This window comes from Vulpes lagopus, chromosome 7 (genome assembly GCF_018345385.1).
Source record: "Vulpes lagopus strain Blue_001 chromosome 7, ASM1834538v1, whole genome shotgun sequence".
In the NCBI taxonomy this organism is placed as follows: Eukaryota; Metazoa; Chordata; class Mammalia; order Carnivora; family Canidae; genus Vulpes; species Vulpes lagopus.
Window position 1 is genome coordinate 82329425 of NC_054830.1, and position 20130 is coordinate 82349554.

At 39.9% G+C, this 20130-nt stretch overlaps 1 protein-coding gene across 2 annotated transcripts in view; it reads right to left on the reverse strand.

Annotated features, from left to right (window-relative positions):
- Nucleotides 1–20130, reverse strand: part of NFX1 (nuclear transcription factor, X-box binding 1) — a 77989-nt gene that overhangs the window by 2231 nt on the left and 55628 nt on the right. For both annotated transcript variants that reach the window (XM_041762561.1, XM_041762560.1), the window contains exons 14-22: nt 19033–19152; nt 16042–16121; nt 12878–13108; nt 11953–12026; nt 10635–10736; nt 9892–9933; nt 2299–2397; nt 1651–1717; nt 325–470 (exon numbers count right to left, since the gene is read on the reverse strand). In XM_041762561.1, coding sequence (XP_041618495.1) covers nt 325–470; nt 1651–1717; nt 2299–2397; nt 9892–9933; nt 10635–10736; nt 11953–12026; nt 12878–13108; nt 16042–16121; nt 19033–19152 — 961 coding nt within the window. The remainder of the gene's footprint in view (nt 1–324; nt 471–1650; nt 1718–2298; nt 2398–9891; nt 9934–10634; nt 10737–11952; nt 12027–12877; nt 13109–16041; nt 16122–19032; nt 19153–20130) is intronic.

Below are 20130 nucleotides of genomic sequence, written 5' to 3' on the forward strand. Positions count from 1 at the left end.
ACAGAGAGGGAAAGAACACAAGGAGGGAAAGCAGCAGGCAGAGGGAGAGGGAGAAGTAGTCCTTGCTGAGCAAGGAACCTGCTGTGGGGCTTGATCCCAGCATACTGGGATCATGATCCTAGCCGAAGGCAGATGCTTAACTGACTGAACCACCCAGGAGCCCTAGGTTCAGACCTTTTGATCATGTCAGAATGGCTAGCCCAGAAGCAGATTTTCTATTCTTCTAGAAGAGAAAGTAAGGCAAGCAAATACTGATAGACCTTGTTTCCGAGGTCCAACCTGCCATAACAAGCAGTTCCTCCTGTGATGGCAAGATCAACCCACCTGATTGCAGTGACGACAACATTGCGCTTTGGTTCACTGTCATAGCTCACGCTTTCCAGGCCATACACTTGGGCCAGGTCATGGATGATCCGGCGGTGGTCTCTATTCATGGGAGGGAAGCAGTGGCTCTTCTTACTATTCTTTCCCTGTATTGAGGGAAAAGATGACTGATTGATAAAATCATCTTGAAAACAGAATATACTTACAAAGGCCCTTCCCACTTCACCAAAACAGCTGGGTCAGCATAAGTGGCTGAGTTTTAGAGGCCCACAGCATATAGTATTTTGCTGGCTGCCATGCAAGCTGAGGGGTTTGGAAGGATGAGAGCTAATGCACTTCCTTCATGTATTCTGTGAGCCACAACAGGAGCAGCTGGCCAGGGATAGGGATCAAGGGTAAGTGAAAAGAAACTAAGTGGACAGTATAACAGTTCTTCCTGAGGGGCTAGGAACTTGGGAGTAAGTGATATACACAAGAAATTACTAAATAAACTGAAGACATAAAAAAAACCAAAACAATCTCATTTCTTCTAAAAATATGTTCTACACTAAAAATTATGAGTGTACAGGTACAGACAAACTAGCAGAGAAATACATTTGTGCAGGTTTCCTAGTTAGGAACGATTCCATTTTCTCCTACATGTTAGTATCCTGGGAAGTGGGAACAGAAGGAAGGAAGGGAGAAAGGGCAGGGGCTAAGGGAGATGGTGAAAAGGAAACCCATTTTCATTAGATATGGAACTAATACAGGCACCTTGTACTCTCTCACGGTCCCCACAGAATAAAGAGGGAGCCACCTTGGGGTGGGCTGCTTCCGGCTAAATTAAAGACTTTTTCCCCTTCTAGCTACCTTCAGGACAAGGGCTTCACTTTCTTGAAGGAGTCCATCCCATTATTTTTCAACTATAGTCACCCAATTTTTGATCTTAACCCAGCAGTTTCTACCCTGCTTGGGGGTAATAAGGAACCATCATACAATAGCCTATCACACAATAATCCCTCAGAGATCATATCTTCCTAAGTACCCTACATAGTCACTCAGCTGTTAACTACTGAATACCCTCGGATGTCCAGAGCTGCTTCATCCAATCTTAGGCACTGAGCTAAGATTTTTTTATTTGTGCTGAATTTGATTGAGGATATCTTTGCTGAACCAGGACAAGGCTTCCGTGGATGTTATAATGGCTGGGCTTCTGGGAAAGATAAGGATTGTCAAGAAGTTGTAACTTTTTCCTATCACTACTCTATACTGGTGGTGTTTCTGGGACTTGATTTTTTGATCAAGCTGGCCTTAGAGACACGTCCAGTTGGATGTTTTGACTTCAACCTTATTCACGGCCTCCACAAGGGCTTCCATTTCTTTTTCAATGTCACTGACAAACTTTAAATCCTTCCTGAAATGAGAAATCACCACAGTTAATATCATTTGTTCCTGCTCTTCTGAAAATCCCTTCCACCCACCTCTCTGCCCGTAACCTGCAGACAATGAACAATGTAGGCAGAAAAATGGAAGAGGTCAGGAATTGTCAGATAACAGAAGACTGACTATGATTTACAAAGGAAGAGAAGATAAGAAAACTAATATGAGAAAGCTGAGGATGAAGGAGAAAGCTGTCTGGAGGGCCAGGAGACAGGAGGAAAATAAGAGCCGTTACCACATAAGCAAGGGCCCATGTGGATGGCCAAAAGTGGAATGCACCCAGAGATATTTCAGTTCAGGCTAGTCCAAGCTTCAGTGAGGCCCATACTTCTACCACAGGGTCCAACCCCTCCTTCCCCTGCCCCCCATGCTCAATTCTTCAAGGGAACAATTGTGAGAAACCAAGAAAGGATTTTTATTAAACATCATATAATCTCTTAGATATATAAACTTTAACTGGCTCAATCACAGAGGTGTACATATTAGTTACTATATCTTAAAAGACCAAACACTCTTGTAAGCCACAATTAAGAAAGAAAGTAACAAGTTACATACCTGGCATCATCTTTTAAACTGTCACTGAATTTTGACCCCGAAGAACGTACATTGAAAGGATCGGAATCCTCACTAATATGAAATGCCTCTGCTAACCGCCTGAAAATAAGAGAGAAATAAGTAAAAAGAAAGGAAGAGAGGAAAACTTCTTATAGTAATAGAGTGCCCACCATGTCCTAAGCTCTTAATACATTAATTATGCCCTTTCAGTAAACCCAATTATTAAGGAAAGGACAACAACTTGGGACAATATATGATCTTATCTTCCTAGAGGAAAATGAACAAGACAGATCTATGTGGGTCTGAGTGAATCACATGGGCTGACACTGGCTGCTTGGGTTAGCTGGTGAAGAGAAGGAGGGCAAGGAATGAGAGCACTGGGAGTGGTCAGTAGGGGATGGCTGTCTCTAAGGTTTCACCTAAACATCAGATACATAAGTAGACAAATACAGAAAATCTGGAAAATAAAGGAAAGAATTCCATTAATAACCTAAGTACTATCTTTTAATACACCTCCTTTCAGATTTTTTCTTCCTTTCATTTTAAGTAGTTGCAATTAGTGTATATAAAACTTGTCATCTGGGGCACCTAGTTGGCTCAGTGGAGCATGTGACTCATGATCTTGAGGTTATAAGTTTGAGACCCACAGTGGGTGTACATTATTTTAAAAGAAAATCTTAAAGAAACAAACAAAACAAAAAAACACCCAACTTCGCATCTTTCCTCACCTATCATCATATGATTGGCATTTCTCATATTACTATTTGTTTTTCAAATTTACTGTTTTAATAGCTGCATAATCTTTTAATTATGTTTATTCCCATAATTTGCCTAAACATTCCCTAGTTTAACAGTTCCCCAGTTTCTGAATATTTTAAGTGACACAGTATCCCTGGGTAAAAAACTTTTAAGGTTATTTCTCTGGAAAATGTTTCCAGGTGTGGGATTATTGGGTGAGATGGTATGGATGTCAGATTTGTGAGTAACAGTCTGAGTGCTTTCCACAACTGCCCATTTGTGTTTTGACTGGCAGTGGACGAGTCTCATGGCATCTCACCAATATCCAGTTATGTCTTTCTTTTGTAAAGAGATAAAATTCATCTTAGCACTTAGTACAATATTTGTTAACACTGAGAAGTCTCTTGCAAGTTTAATGTCCATAAGAGTCTAGCTTAAATTTAATTTTCAAATTTTCGAGTCAGATTTTTTGGTGTTTTGATTAGTTGGCCATAAATTCAAATTTAAACACCAATAAAACTTATCTGTGGGCTGAATTTGACTTGCCATTTTAAAATTTCTGCAATAGAATAGATGGCATTTTTTATGATTAATTTTAAAAAAAGTCTCTACACTGAACATGGGGGTTGAATTCACAACCCTGAGATCAAGAGTTGCAAGCTCTACTGTTTGAGCCAGTTAGGCACCCTGTATTTTTTTTTTTTTTAAGATTTTATTTATTTACTCATGAGACACACACACACACACACACACAGAGAGAGAGAGAGAGAGAGAGAGAGAGAGAGAGAGAGAGAGGCAGAGACACAGAGGGAGAAGCAGGCTCCATGCAGGGAGCCTGACGTGGGACTCGATCCCGGGTCTCCAGGATCACGCCCTGGGCTGAAGGCGGCACTAAACTGCTGAGCCACCAGGGCTGCCCACCCTGTATTATTTTTAAATTTGCATTTCTTTCTTATATTAGATCAGTGGGTATTTTTTTTTTTAATTTTTATTTATTTATGATAGTCACAGAGAGAGAGAGAAGCAGAGACATAGGCGGAGGGAGAAGCAGGCTCCATGCACCAGGAGCCTGATATGGGATTCAATCCTGGGTCTCCAGGATCACGCCCTGGGCCAAAGGCAGGCGCCAAACCGCTGCGCCACCCAGGGATCCCGATCAGTGGGTATTTAAAGAAGAATTTCTATATAGTGAAGACTATCATAGGTCATCAGTCTAAGATGGAAAAATTCAAAAGGCTTTCAAAAACAGAGAGCCAGGGACTCCTGGGTGACTTAGCAACTGGGTGTCTGCCTTTAGGTCAGGACGTGATCCCGGGGATCTCTGGGTGGCGCAGCGGTTTGGCGCCTGCCTTTGGCCCAGGGCGCGATCCTGGAGACCCGGGATCGAATCCCACGTTGGGCTCCTGGTGCATGGAGCCTGCTTCTCCCTCTGCCTATGTCTCTGCCTCTCTCTCTCTCTGTGACTATCATAAATAAATAAAAATTAAAAAAAAAATTAAAAAAAAAAAAAAGGACGTGATCCTGGAGACCTGGGAGCAAGTCCCACATTGGGATCCCTGCATAGAGCCTGCTTCTCCCTCTGCCTGTGTCTCTGCCTCTCTCTCTCTCTGAATAAATAAAATCTAAAAAAACCCCACAAAAAACCAGAGAGCCAGTTCTCATCAATAACTAAATTTACTGAGGATAAATCATAATTTAATCCTTACAACTGTGGGAGGTACACATTGTCACCATTTCCACAGATCTTTAAGAAAATTAAAACTTTGAAAGAATACATGACTTACCCAACATCACAGAGCTAAGTGACTTGTGAAGCCAGGATTCAAATCCAGGAAATCTGACCCTGGAGCTCTCGCTCTACTATATAATATGGTCTCTCAACAACACAAAGGTGCATTTCCATGCTTTAGAGACCTCCCGTGTATTCACTACAGCATTTATGAATAATCGTGACTCAGTTAACATTTTGCAGCTGAGAATACTGTGACTGATAGTTTTTAAAGGTTGAGTTTTGAACAGCAGTTATTACAGAGTTACCACAAGGGTCAAACCAAGGGAAATCTGGGCACTGCTATTATTATGTACCTTCTACACATTTAGCCACTTAAAGAAGTACTCTTAACAATACTGGAGAGTCAGATTTCAAGATAAAATAGGACTATGTGGTCTATATTTGTTTGTTTAGCTACTTATCTTAAAAAATTTTCAAATAAAGTGAGAAGAATACTACAATGATGAAACCATCATAAATTCAAAATATTCTAAGTAAAAAATGCATTTCATACATCTAGCCTACCAAACATCATAGTTCGGCTTAGTCTACCTTAAATGGGCTCAGAACACTTCCCTTAGCTTACAGTTAGGCAAAATCATCTAACACAAAGCCTATTTTATTCTTTTAAAAGATTTTATTTATTTATTTATTTATTTATTTATTTATTTGAGAGAGAGAAAGAGACAGAGAGAGGGAGAGAGGGAGAGGGAATCTCATGCAGATTCCCCATTGAGCATAGAGTCTGACAAAAGGTTTAATCCCATGACCCTGAGTTAATGACCTGAGCTGAAACCAAGTGTCAGACACTCAACCAAATGAGCCACCCAGGTGCCTCATAAAGCCTATTTTATAATGAAGTGTTGAATATCTCATGTAATTTACTGAACATTTTACAGATAGTGAAAAACAAAATGCCCATAAGGGTACAGAATGGTTAAGTGTATTGTTCTTTACCCTCATGAGCTGCAGTTTGCTGTCATTGTCCAGTATCATAAGACAGCACTGTACTTAAAGTATATACACACACACCATACCTGTTGAAAATATAAAAAAAATTTTGTATATAGGTGAATCACTTCTTCAAACTGATATTTTAATGAATAATTAGGAAGCTATCCCTTGCTTGAACTTGTTATATAAAAAAAGATAGATTGGGAATCCCTGGGTGGCTCAGCGGTTTAGCGCCTGTCTTTGACCCAGGGTGTGATCCTGGAATCCTGGGATCGAGTCCCACATCAGGCTCATGGAGCTTGCTTCTTCCTCTGCCTGTGTCTCTGCCTCTCTCTCCTCTGTGTCTTTCATGAATAAATAAAATCTTAAAAAAAAAAAAAAAAAAAAAGATTCCCATCCACCTTGTAGCTCATTGAAATTAAATCATCTTTTATGATAGTATATTGTATTCTAGAGTCTTCTTCTAGGATTCTTAGTAGGGCAGATTTTTTAAAATTAAATAATGATAATAAACATATCTAAATATGTTTGCTACTAGATATTCATCACAGGGGCGCCTGGGAGGTTCCGTTGGTTAAGCGTCTGCCTTTGGCTCAGGTCATGATCCCAGAGTCCTGGGATTGAGCCCTGCATCAGGCTCTCTGCTCAGCAGGGAGCTTCTCCTTCTTCCTCTGCCTGCTGCTCTGCCTACTTGTACTCTCCCTCTCTGTCAAATAATAAATTAAAAAAAAAAAAAAGAAATTCATCATAATTTGGAATTCTGAATATATTTTTTTCTGTAAATAAAGTTTTTTGTTTATCCAGAGAGAGAGAGAGAGAGAGAGAGAGAGAAAGAGAACATTGTACTGCATATTGCCTGAGAAAATATCAAAATTCAAAATTTGAAGTACAGTTTCTACTAAATGTGTATTGCTTTTACACTATTGAGAAGCTGAAAAATTCTAAGTCAAATCACTGTAAGTTGGAGACTGTCTGTATACCAGTTCACTTAATTTCTTTAAGTGTTAACATTTTTATAGGGCTATACTTTTTAATCACTCTCTGTTAGAGCTAGGAATTCTGCCAGTCACTGAATAAATGCCCCTTAATCTAGTAAAGAGTATTTTCAAATAACTAACAGAAAACATCATATGTAGTGGTGAAATATTTTAAAGCTGTATAATTCAGGAATATTCATTATCACTACCTTCTATTCAACACTGTATTGGAGGCTCTAGCCAGTGAAATAAGGCAAGAAAAAGAAAAAAGTTAAGAATCATAAAGAAATAAAACTACTGTTAACGGAAGAGGACACAAAATAATAACCAAATTTAGCAAGGTTATGAATATAGGTCAACAAACATTGATAAGCAGAAGTTTAATAGAACATTAGTTCTATTTCTATACCAGCAACAAGCAATAGAAAATTAATTTTTTTTTTAAAATGATAGTCACACAGAGAGAGACAGAGAGGCAGAGACATAGGCAGAGGGAGAAGCAGGCTCCATGCACCAGGAGCCCGACGTGGGATTCGATCCCGGGTCTCCAGGATCGCGCCCTGGGCCAAAGGCAGGCGCCAAACCGCTGCGCCACCCAGGGATCCCGCAAATTAATTTTTTAAATTAAATTTTAAAAGTGACATAAGAAGGGAAAGGAGAGGTGGTAGCAGAGAAAAAAAAAAAAAGATACAAGAAAAATCATTTAAAAAATGTAAAAAAAAATCAGATAGCAAAGGAACAAATCTACTGAAAAATATGCAAAATCCATATACAGAAAACTATGAAGTATCACTGAGAGAAATCAAAGAAGACAGGAATAAATGGAGGGATACACCCTGTTCATCGTTTAGGAGACTTAATACTATAAAAAATGTCAAATCTCCCCAAAGTTGATCTGTAAATTAAATACCAACTCAATAAAAATCTTAGTAGGTTTTGGGGCAGATATTGATAAGCTAACTCTGAAGTTTACATGCAAATGCAAATGCCTTAGAATAGTCCAGTTAATCTTGAAGAACCATGCCTAATACGTTATCAGATACTAAGACCTTTACTGTTATAAAGGTACAATTTAGAGAGTGTGATACTAGTATAATGGAAGAAAAGGAGTTCCAAAATAGATCCACACATAATATGAACACTTGATTTTAAGACACTTGATTTTAAGACGAATGACATCAGAGAGACTGGGAAAATGATATTTTGATAATAGTACTGGTCACATGAATATTCATAGGAAAAAAAAAACTGAATTGTGAACTTTGTTTAAATCATGCTCAAAAAAATTAGTCCAGAAACTGTGTAATATTTTGATCTTTCTTGTATCTTTTCTATCTTGATACCAGTAATTTGTGAGGAATCCTATAGTTTGCATTTGAATGACTTCAGTATACTTTTACTTTTTGATTTGACCTAGGAAGCACTAGCTTTTGAGTGTTGCCTATGTATTTGAGAAGCCTAAAGTCATGAAGATGAAACCAAACATCAAAAATTGGAAGCCAAATAACTTATACAGAAGGAATACACAAAAATTTTTGGATGGTTTGTTTAAGGCATAATTAGGGCAGGATGCATAGGCTAGATTTTTCTGGTTTTCAAAAATTGAACTGTAATAAAATTTTTTTTGATGTGCTACTTCAATTTTCAGTAGCAAATGTGTGTATAGAGTATCTTATTAAAATTGAGACTTCTAAAAAAATAAATAAATAAATAAAATTGAGACTTCTTTGGATACCAGAAAAAAAAAAAAAATCAGTCCAGATCAATGGTAGATTTAAATGTGAAAGTAAAATGATATAGCTTCTAGACAAAAGAGTATCATCATGATCTCAAGATAGACAATCACTTCTTAAAAAGGACATAAAAAGCACTAGTCGCTGAGGAAAAGACTAATAAACTGGACTACACTAAAATTAGAAACTTCTGCTTATCAAAAGATACCACTGAGAGTGAAAACTGAAGGCACAAAGTGTAGGAAAATATGACATATAAAACCAACAAAGGATTCACAAATTATATAAAGAACTCCTACTAATCAATATGAAAAAGACAACACAATTACAAAATAAGCAAAATAGTTGAATAGGTACTTCACAAAAAGAGATATCCAAATTGCCAATAAAGATATAAAAAGGTATTTAACCTCACTAGTCATCAGGGAAATATGAACTAAAAGCTCAATGGCATCAGAATAGATTAAAATTAAAAAGACCAACAATTTCAAGTGCTAATAAAAGTGTAGAGCAATGGAAACTGCTACTACCCTGCTGGTGGGAGTATAATATGGCACAATCATTTTGGATACTGTTGTGTAGGTAGAATCAACTAAAGCTGAACATATGAATACCCTATTAACTGGTAATCTGACTCCTATGTTTGTAACTAACAGAAATGAGTATGTATATACAGAAAAGGGAATATTCATATATTCTTAACAGAGCCTAATCCTGATAACCACATACATACCTATTAATGGTAGAAAGATAAATAAATAATATCTTAATACAATAAAATGTCATGAATGAATGCAAATGAACAAAGTATTGCTACGTGCAACGAGAGGAATGAATATCACAAATGTAATGAAAGAAGCCAAATAAAAATAGTGCAAACTATAAGATTTCATCATTTATATAAAATTCAAAACAGACAAAACAAACCTCAAGTGTCAGAAGTTAGGACAGACATTTTATCTTTGTGAAGTATATAAAAGTATTCTGGTAATTTTCTATTTTTTAACCTGGGTGCTGATTATACCACCGTATTTACTTTGCAATGACTCACTGATCTGTACACTTCTGATCTTTCTGTATGTATGTTATATACTTCAACATAATTTTTTTCATTAAAAAAATTTTAAGCTTCTTATCTTCATTGGAATCAGGAAGTCTGCCAGTCAATGATTAAGTATGCTGTGGCATGTGATGTTTATACCATGCCCAAACCAACAAAGCTCATGTTTTGGAAATATGCTGAAATCACCTAAGGTTTATCTTTAGACATTTCAATTCCTGATGATCAAATTTCTCTTGTTTCCCAGGAGCAGCAAAAGATTCAGAGCAGGTGCTGAGTGAATGCTTAAACAGTTGCTCCCTCCCACCAATTTCACAGAACTCAAGAACAAGTAGATAAAAGGCAGTTGAAACGACTTACTTTTTCCTTTCCAAGGCTAAACACTCCTCATCACACTCCAGCCTTGAGAAACAAATGAAAAAAATAAAGTCAGGGCACAAATTTCACAGCTCCTACCCAGCAATAAAACCTGGAAACAGAGCAGACTCTCTAAAACACAGCTGCATGAGGTCCCTCTCAAGGATAGGTGGGTGAGCTTCTGGGTTATAGGAATCTAGGGGTCCTCAGAAGGGCCTCAAAGTATCTCCAAAATGCTCCCAATGACTCTCTGACAGCCCCACATCCCTCTGTTGACATAGCTGGTTCTCTGTTCTCTGTGAGTTGGGCTGGACATATCTAGGTCTCTGCTTCCTCTGGCTATTTTAAGAAAGGCCTAGAAAAGTCTCCTCTGGACGTAGCTATATCCTGAGCAAGATTCAAAGGATTGGAGTGTGGTCTCTTATTTATTTTTTAAAGATTTTATTTATTTATTCATGAGAAACACACACACACACACACACACACACAGGCAGAGACATAGGCAGAGGAAGAAGCAGGCTCCACGCAGGGACTCGATCCCAGGACTCCAGGATCATGCCCTAAGCCAAAGGCAGAGGCTCAATCGCTAAGCCATCCAGGCGTCCCATGTATGGTCTCTTAACATCAAATGTCTGTTCAAACACCTACCATGTGTGCAAGGCTTCACTGTGGGAGATTGAGATAAATGAATGGTTCCTGCCCTCTGGAAATTAATTCTAACAGAAGACATACATTTTAAAAATTACCTGGCTTGGTGAATTTCTTTCTTAGTAATTAACTTGCTGATTTCCACTGAATCTCCAAGCTGCATGTCTGTTATTTTAGAGGCCATGGAAATAGCAGCTATTCTGCAGTATAAAAAAGAAAGGGAAAAAAGGTACTGTAGTTTCACAGAAATGTCCTAATACTAGGACACAGAAGACTTCTTTCAAGTTACTGGACAATTCATGTGGCCTCAGAAACTCATGTATTATCCACACATTTATGTCATATCTCCTCAATTAGATTCTAAGCAGCTCCATCAGAAACAATGAACAGTCTATTCAATCTCCTTGAATATCCAGTATTCAAACCCATTGATGTCAAAGCCACTCTGATGTCTTCATACTCCAAAATTCCTATCTCCATGACACATATCTGCATGTGATTACATGTGTCTGATTAGAGACACACACAACTATCCATCCCTAACACCTTCGCCTCCTTACTGAGATCCCTTTCTGACCACCTGGCCCCAGGATTTCAGGAGGCTGAAAAGATAATTCACAGAATAGTCAAAAACCCCTACTGCAGAAGAAGAGCACAGGACTTGGTCCTGACTGGATCACCCCAAGTGACGGGACGTTAAAGCAGTTCATGCAACTTCAGGACATCATCCCTTTGTTTTTTTTTCTTAAATTTATTTATTATAGTCACACACACACACACAGAGAGAGAGAGAGAGACAGAGACATAGGCAGAGAGAGAAGCAGGCTCCATGCACCAGGAGCCCGACGTGGGATTCGATCCCGGGTCTCCAGGATCGTGCCCTGGGCCAAAGGCAGGCGCCAATCCGCTGCGCCACCCAGGGATCCCCATCATCCCTTTTGTTTTTGTTTTTTTTTTTTCCCATCATCCCTTTTGATCTCATGGTGTAGTAAGACCAGATGGGAGAGAGGGGAAGGAGGAAAAAAAAATAAAAAGATTATTTTAACAAATGAAAGTTAGGGAAAGAAAGGGACACAAAGCAATACTTTTTCTTTGAACCAGAAAAACTAGATTCAGGAAAATTTATTTAAAACAACTTTCCAGGTGTGCCTGGGTGGCTCAGTTGGTTAAGCATCTGACTCTTGGTTTCAGCTCAGGTCGTGATCTCAGGGCCCATCAGGCTCTGCACTCATTGGGGAGTCTGTTTAAGATTCTCTCTCCTTCTTCCCCACTCCCACTGGCTTACACACACAAGCTCTTTGTAAAAAAAAGGAAAAAACCTTCCAAAGTTGACAAAAATTGCAAGGATTTGACAGTAAACAGGTGTCCCCTCTGTATACTGAGACCCACCACTGTTAACAATGAAGTAGCACTAACCTTTGATAAGTACTGGATGCTTCAGAGCAAATCATCATCTCCTTTCTTCGTCCACATTCACACTGCAGCTCTATCTGAAATAAGATTAACCAACTTTTAATGGAAACCATGCAAATAGGCAGGTTTCACTTTTAAAGCCTCTCCCAAATCAAACCATGGCAGAGGATACAGACATTGAGTGGCTACCCTTCAGGATGGGGGAAGCTAACCATATACACAAAACAACATGTGGTAGTTGACATGCTAGGAGGAACTGTTCACTCTACAATGACCCTTTCTGGGAACTACTCCTATCCTTAACCCTACCTGAAGGGGCAGGCTTAGAATGAAGTTTTACCACTGAGCATGGGCCAAGACCATCCAAAGTCTAATCTAACCAAGTCCGCCTCTTTCATTTGCTTTCATCTCTTCAGGGAGGCCTTGCTTAGATCCCTCAGACCAGGCTAAGTCTCCCTACACACAAACTCTCACAGCACCCTCTATAAGGTATAACTTCTCATTCACCACAGTCATAATTCATTATCTGAGTAGGCAGTCAGTATGTGTCCCACTAACTGAAGGGACATGTGTGTCTCCTGTTCACTGGTATGGCCCCAGGACCTAGCAAAACATACTGCACAAAACACTTAAAATTTGTTGAATAAATGGAGTGGCCAGAGTCTCTCTTGAGAATTTACTCTAAGGGAGAGAGGCAGTGACTGTGGTCAGGTGGCACTGGGGGGTACCTTCTGAACTAAAAGGCCATATCAAGTTGGGCAGACAGAAATCTACTTACTCCGCTTTTCTCTTGCTAACTTAACTTACTTCCTTGCAGTCAATTACCTCTGATTAGAATGTGTGTCCAGGCACCTCTGCAGGTAGTTCTGGACTCATAAGAAGCCCCAGAACCATAATCAATGCCCTATCTAGAGCCAGGAATACACACCTTGGCTTTACAAGCAGTCATGGGGCAGGGTGAGCTGGGGTGGCAGGGCGCCATACATGGGTGGCCACAGTCAGCTCTGGGTGTAGTACAGGGCTGCTTGCAGGGCTCATCCACAAGACACTCTCCTTTGTGACAGAGTCTCTGACACTTGTGCATCCCACATGGTAGCGTGGCACTGCAGGGTAATCCGCAAGAGATATCAGCCAGGTGACAGGGGATGTTGCTTCGTAACTAGGAGAGACAGAGTAGCCAGATTCTTATCTCCATGTGGTATCTGGGTGAGTTTTCATTTCCTATTTAAACATTTCTAAATTTTCAAAGTTATTATTATCTGAAAAAAATTAGGCTGATCTTCAAAATCTGAAAGGTTAGCTTGAAAATAAACAAATCTGAACCTTATTTAATGATATTTGTTATGATCCAAAAGAATTTGTGCTAGCAACCAAGTGTGACTTAAAATATACACTTCCAGGGTGGGTAACAAGCACATGAAACCAGATAACTAGGGAATATTTGAAAATGCTAGGAGACCAACTGAGGGGATCAGATGATCTCCCCACCACTTTCGTTTGCAAATAGCTAGGGCACTGAGTTGACACATGAACTCAGAGGGTTGGGGATACCCTTGACCCATGGTTTCAAGACTGCTGGCAGGGCTCTTTTACATAAACAATTAAATATTCAATTCTCCTCACATCTTTCAACTCATGGTCTCCATAGCTTTAAGCAGTTCTGTCACTTAAAAAATTAAGAGGCAACAGGCCACGAAATCCCAAACTCATTTTTTTTTTTTATATCACCTTCTTCTTCCAGGATCCTTTACTCCAGGAAAAAGATGCTAGAATTGACTTCTGTCGGACCAAAGGTTACTCATATTACTCAAATTCTTTCAAGAACCCTCAAAATGAGGAATATACTTTGACTCTAGTAACACGTAACTTCTACTCTTGAAGAGGCCTCCAAAGTCTAGGATGTACACACTTTTAATTACTTTAGAAGTATTTTGGTAGAATGTAGTTCCCAATCATTAAAAACTTACTTACACTAATGCCAGGGTCTGGAGTTAATTTCTGCACATGCTATGTCCTCCGTTGTCCCCTCTCGTTACCTGTCTACCTTCTCATTATCCTTTAGGAGGTTACTTTCTCTACAAATACCTTCCCTGGCTGTGGCCTCCTTCAATCCTGTTTAGTACTTTGTACTTCCCCTGTTACTGCACTTGTAATTGACTGTTTTTACACGCATGCTTCCCACCCCAGAGTGAAGGCTTCACAAGGGCAGCAGTCACATCTGTCTTGTTCTCTCCTGAACCATTCAAACCAGGCCTGTTACCTAGCATGTAGTAGGTATGCAATAAATATTTGTCAAATGAAGTCCAAATAAGCCATCAACACAAAGATAATACATGGACATTTTAGGATGGTTACTCTCAAAGGAAATGAGATTTACAAAGGAAGAATAAATACTAACAAGGACTATGACTCAAGAACCAGTCACAGGAAATAAGGGGAGAAAATATGTCCATCAAGATAAAGATACTGAAAGCATGTTGTCAGAGATGTCAAGAATTTCTAAAATTGTTGGCTAAAATGTTACGAAGTAAAAAGCAGGTTAAAAAATAGTATAATCTTTTGTTTTTCTCAGTAGGTTCCACACCCAGCATGGAGTCCAACATGGGGCTTGAACTCACAACAGAGCTAAGATCAAGAGCCAGACACTCAACTGATTGAGCCAACCAGGTGCCCCATAAAAATAGTATAAGCTTAATAGAGTACGAGAAAATGTGTATCACATGCCTAATAATCTATGCACAAGAACGTTAAGGGTATTTCTTTCTGGATTGCAGAACTGTAAATTCTTAATAGTCTACAATGAATATCATTTTTTAAAATAAAGAATTTTTAAAAGTGCTTCAAGAGGTCTATAGTCAATAGTGCCAGGTAAGCTTACAAGTTGAGAATGAGGATGAAAGTCCTTCATAGCAGTGGCACTGCGGAGGCGGAGATGAGCCTGGAGGAAGGTGTTTTGATCCAGTGGCCAGGACAGGAAGCTGCACAGGGCATAGAGGAAGGAACAGTGGCAGCTGGTAGAGAGACCACCTCCACTCTTGGGATGCTCTCTTTTAGAAGCTTCTTTTTTTTTTTTTTTTTTAATTTATTTATGATAGTCACAGAGAGAGAGAGAGGCAGAGACACAGGCGGAGGAAGAAGCAGGCTCCGTGCACCGGGAGCCCGATGTGGGATTCGATCCCGGGTCTCCAGGATCCCGCCCTGGGCCAAAGGCAGGCGCCAAACCGCTGCGCCACCCAGGGATCCCTCTTGGGATGCTCTCACTGAAACACCTTTACCCAGGCTAGCAACCTCTACCCATGCTGGTTAACATAGAACTTGTCTCTGAACACAGCCAGCCCATGTTTTCAAGGCCGACTGACTGAGTTTCACTTGACTGCAACCAGACTAAAAATAATCACAAAAGAGACTCAAAATACCACCCACTGTAGGATTTCATCTATGTGACATTCCAGAAAACACAAAATTACTAGGATACACAACAGACCACTGGTTGCCAGGGTCTGGAGATAGGGGTCAAAATAACTATAGAAACACAAAGGAATATTTGAGGGTGAACTATTCTACATCTTGACTGTGCTGGTGATTACAAGATTGTATGAGTGTTTTTGTCAAAATTCAAGGACTTGTACACTTAAAAGGATAAATCTTATTTTTTTATATTTATTTATTTATTTGAGAGTGAGTGTGCAAGCGCATGAGTGAAGGGAGGGCCAGAGGCAGAGGGAGGGGGGTGAAAGGGAGAGGGAGGGAGGGAGGGAGGGAGGGAGGGGGAGTGGGGAGGGGGGGAGAGAGAGAGAGAGAGAGAGAGAGAGAGAGGCAGACTCCTTGCTGAGTGAGGAGTCTGATGATCATCACCTGGGCCAAAATCAAGAGTCAGATACTCAACCAACCGACCTACCCAGGTGCACCGAGGGTAAATTTTATTTTATGCAAAGTCTACCTTAGTTTAAAAAGAAAAGAAAAAAATGGCAATAGCAAACCTCTGCTTCTTAGAGTATATTTTTACTTTGAGAAACAATGACACTAACAATTCTAAAAGTAATTAATCATAAATCTCTAGCTGGAACAATGAACACTCGAGAGAAAACTTACCTCATGTTTTCCCATGCACCATTTCTGAGTTAGGAAAGTACAAGGGGGACACTTCTCTTCACTATGACAAGAATGATACACTGTTAAAAATAGAAAAGAAATTAGGAATTACGTTTAGGAATAAGGTTTAAATAGGGCAGCCCGGGTGGCTCAGCGGTTTAGTGCCGCCTTCAGCCCAGGGTGTGATCCTGGAGAGCCGGGATTGAGTCCTGCGTTGGGTTCCCTGCATGGAGTCTGCTTCTCCCTCTGCCTGTCTCTCTCTCTCTCTCTCTCTCTCTCTCTCTGTGTGTCTCTAATAAATAAATAAAATCTTAAAAAAAAAAAAAAAGGAATAATGTTTAAATAAAGCCACATAAACTATTATACATGTTATAATTGTATATAACATGGAACTTTAAAGTTTAGAAGCTGGGAGTTCTTTTTAAAATGGAAAATAAGGGGATCCCTGGGTGGCGCAGCAGTTTGGCGCCTGCCTTTGGCCCAGGGTGCGATCCTGGAGACCCGGGATCGAATCCCACATCGGGCTCCCGGTGCATGGAGCCTGTTTCTCCCTCTGCCTATGTCTCTGCCTCTCTCTCTTTCTCTCTCTGTGACTATCATAAATAAATAAAATAAAAATAAAATGGAAAATAGGGGGCAGCCTGGGTGGCTCAGCGGTTTAGCGCCGCCTTCAGTCCAGGACATTATCCTGGAGACCTGGAATTGAGTCCTGCATCAGGCTCCCTGCATGGAGCCTGCTTCTCCCTCTGCCTGTGTCTCTGCCTCTCTCTCTCTCTCTCTCTCTCTCTCTCTCTCATGAATAAAGTCTTTTTTTAAAAAAATGGAAAATAGGAAAGTTAAAAATAGGTGGCTTTATATTAAAATGTTGAAAGGTGAGCATGAGTGAGAATAACCCTACTGAGGCAGGGCAGACACATCAAATAGAGAAGCCTAGAAGGAGGCAGTTTTTCTACTCATCTCCTGCAGCATAGCACCTGGTCTGTTCATTCTACTCAATTATTTTTTTTGGCCTTACCTTACACAACTGCTCACTTCTGCTTAGCTCTGTTTGTTATTCATACCATCTGACATGCTCCCCTGATTCCTTTCAATTTTCTTGCTGCTTGTGAGAGAGAGTTCATCCAAACTTATCTCCTACAACAAAGCCTTCCTTGGCTGACCATACTTGACCCTGAGCACTCTTACACTCCCTGATATCTGAGGTCTTCTGCAGATGGCTTGGTACCATGTTATCTAGCCCATCTTCATATAATGGTTGGTTGTGTAATGTGCATATAACTATCACCCTCTTCTTCTTGGGAAGAAGATAAGAATCTCTAGGTCATGGGCTTTTTTCTTCCTCTGAACTTCTCTGTGTCTGACATCATGCTGGATATACAAGTAACTCAAGAAAAGTTAAATGAATGTTGAACAAAAGCAGGCAGGCTACAACAGCACACCTCATAAATGGTTAAGTTCTCACTATGGACATTAACCACCAGGATGTGGACTTCATCTGTAACATCTGCAAGTGAGTGTAAAGGAGGAAGTGGGTGAGTATTGGACTGGGCACTTAATTCATGCTGGTGTGAAATATTTCATGCTGAAATAGGGGCTTGCAGACTAAGCTGGGAGGGCCATCCTAAGGTCCCCAGGAAAGGAGGGACTTCTTACTTCATGAGGAATTTACTTAATTCTGTTTTACTCTATTAACTTAAAAAACTGAGAACTGGTTGTCTATTTGTCAGTCTGATTTGTATGACCAGACTTAGTATAAGTGCCAAATCTGGTGACTGAGTTATTTCAGGTTTGCCTCTGGGACATGGTAAAATGAAATGATGAGCCCAATATGGTCCTAGAGGAAAGCCAGTGAGTAGACTGGACAGAAAATGGGTGATGTTAAGTAGCTACTGGTAGGTGTCTACAGCAGTGTATGAGAGAAGACTTGTGAACAACTTAATGAAAATGAAAATGAAATGATGAGCCCAATATGGTCCTAGAGGAAAGCCAGTGAGTAGACTGGACAGAAAATGGGTGATGTTAAGTAGCTACTGGTAGGTGTCTACAGCAGTGTATGAGAGAAGACTTGTGAACAACTTAATTGTTCCGCAAAACATACTATGTTTTGGCCCATCCATGTTATAGCACACTCCATTAACCATTAAAAATCTATACTGTAGAAGGCCACCTGGATGGCATAGTTGGTGGAGCATCAACTCTTGGTTTCAGCTCAGGTCGTGATTTCAGGGTCATGAGATTGAACCCTGCACGTCAGGCTCCATGCTCAGCAGAGAGTCAGCTTGAGATTCTCTCTCCCTCTCCTTCTACCCCTATTTGTGTGTTTGCTCTCTCTCAAATAAATAAACCTTAAAAAACCTATATTGTAGAAAAATATTCATTGATAAGAGAGATTAAAAACACAATAATAAGAAGGGAAAATCTAGTTAAAATAAATTCAGTAGGATCTCACTTTTATTTTAGGCAAAAAAAAAAAAAATGCATATATGTATCTTTGCTGATGGAAAAAAACCTTACACTATGGTATAATTCCTATAAGGTGACATAATGGATGATTTAATTTCAATCTTTTGACTTTGACTTTATCTCACTTTCTTTTTATACAATATTTATACAAACATATTACTTCCACAACAACAACAAAAAATAAGTTACTTTCAATTTTGCCAAAAGAAGCCCAATCTTGAAATATACTTCCTAATTGGAGGCAACAAGAAACAAAGAAAAGTCCCTGAAAGATAAGACCAGCTGGAGATTCTTCCTGCCTTTCAGGTGTGTTTGATACACACAGAATAAAGAAAATGAAGACACTGTGATTCCCAGCTGCCGCCCAGGTCACACACAAACTGACCTTGCCAGAAACAGCTCCTGAAAACAGGGAGCAACGGGTGGCAGTCACAACACGACTGCAGAGCAGTGAAGACTGTCAAGCAACATCCTAAAGGACACAGTGTGAGCAGACTGTGAGGTGCAGAAGAAGGAGTTAGGACCCACCTGGATGGTCACATTCATGGACCCTGGCGCAGGTCTGGGTACACTCGGGGGGTCTCGTACCACAGGGAACTGGAGGGTAGATCACTGATGCACCACAGTGGCAGGTTAATTCATCAAAACCTGATGGAGTAGCAGGTGAAATAAAACAATCTTTCATGAGCTCAGGATGTGCACACATACTGACACAGACACAGACTATACACAATTTTTTTCTTTTTGGTTTGTTTTTTTCTTTTAGGGGACTGCTTTTTTCACAAAAGGTTTTTATTTTATTAAAGTTGAGCTGGTGGCAAAGGAGCAGATAGGTATGTTACTAGAAACTAACTCTAAGTCCATGAACAATCCAGGACATTTTTACAAATGTATTCTATACACAATAGATCCTATAGATCATCTCTTTTGAAAGAAGAGTTTCACTAAAGATATAGCTTTTTTTTTTTTCCCAAACTTCTTTGGTTAGGAAAATGGATAGAGATTATGAAAGCCACAGATAATTAACAAACATATAAAAATATACATTTGAATGAATATAAACCTCAGAGAGCCAGTGAAGCAATTCAAAAAAATTCTTACAGGTAATCAACATCTATCATGCTAGAACTATGAAGCTGAAACAAAGCATGGAGCGACATTTGAGCTCATGCACAGTTCACAAGCTAAATCAAAATGAAGACTCACACTGGACAGCTCCAACAAGCAGCCTACCTCATCAAGAGTTCTCCTAGGTCCTAAATCCCAAGGGAAACCGGTTCTCCAACTCTGAGTCTTGGTAGAGGCCAGGCTTTTGGCCATGGTTCTCAACTAGGTCACCAAGAGTCAGGAAGCCCAGGGCTCTCAAGATTCTTCCACCCACTGCTCCTCTCCAGTCAGTACTATTTCTGCCAAACCCTTCAGAGGCTACACAATATGGTATAAAAAGCCCTGTAAATACAGTCAGGAGACTTAGGCTTGGAGTCCTGGACCTATTACTTATTTGCTCAGTGACTGTGAGCTGTGATTTAACCCTTCTGAGCTTTCTATTAGTCAAGTGGGGATACCAAACCTATCCATTCAACAAGCTTATTATGAGGATGAGATAACGCATGTGAAATAGCTAGG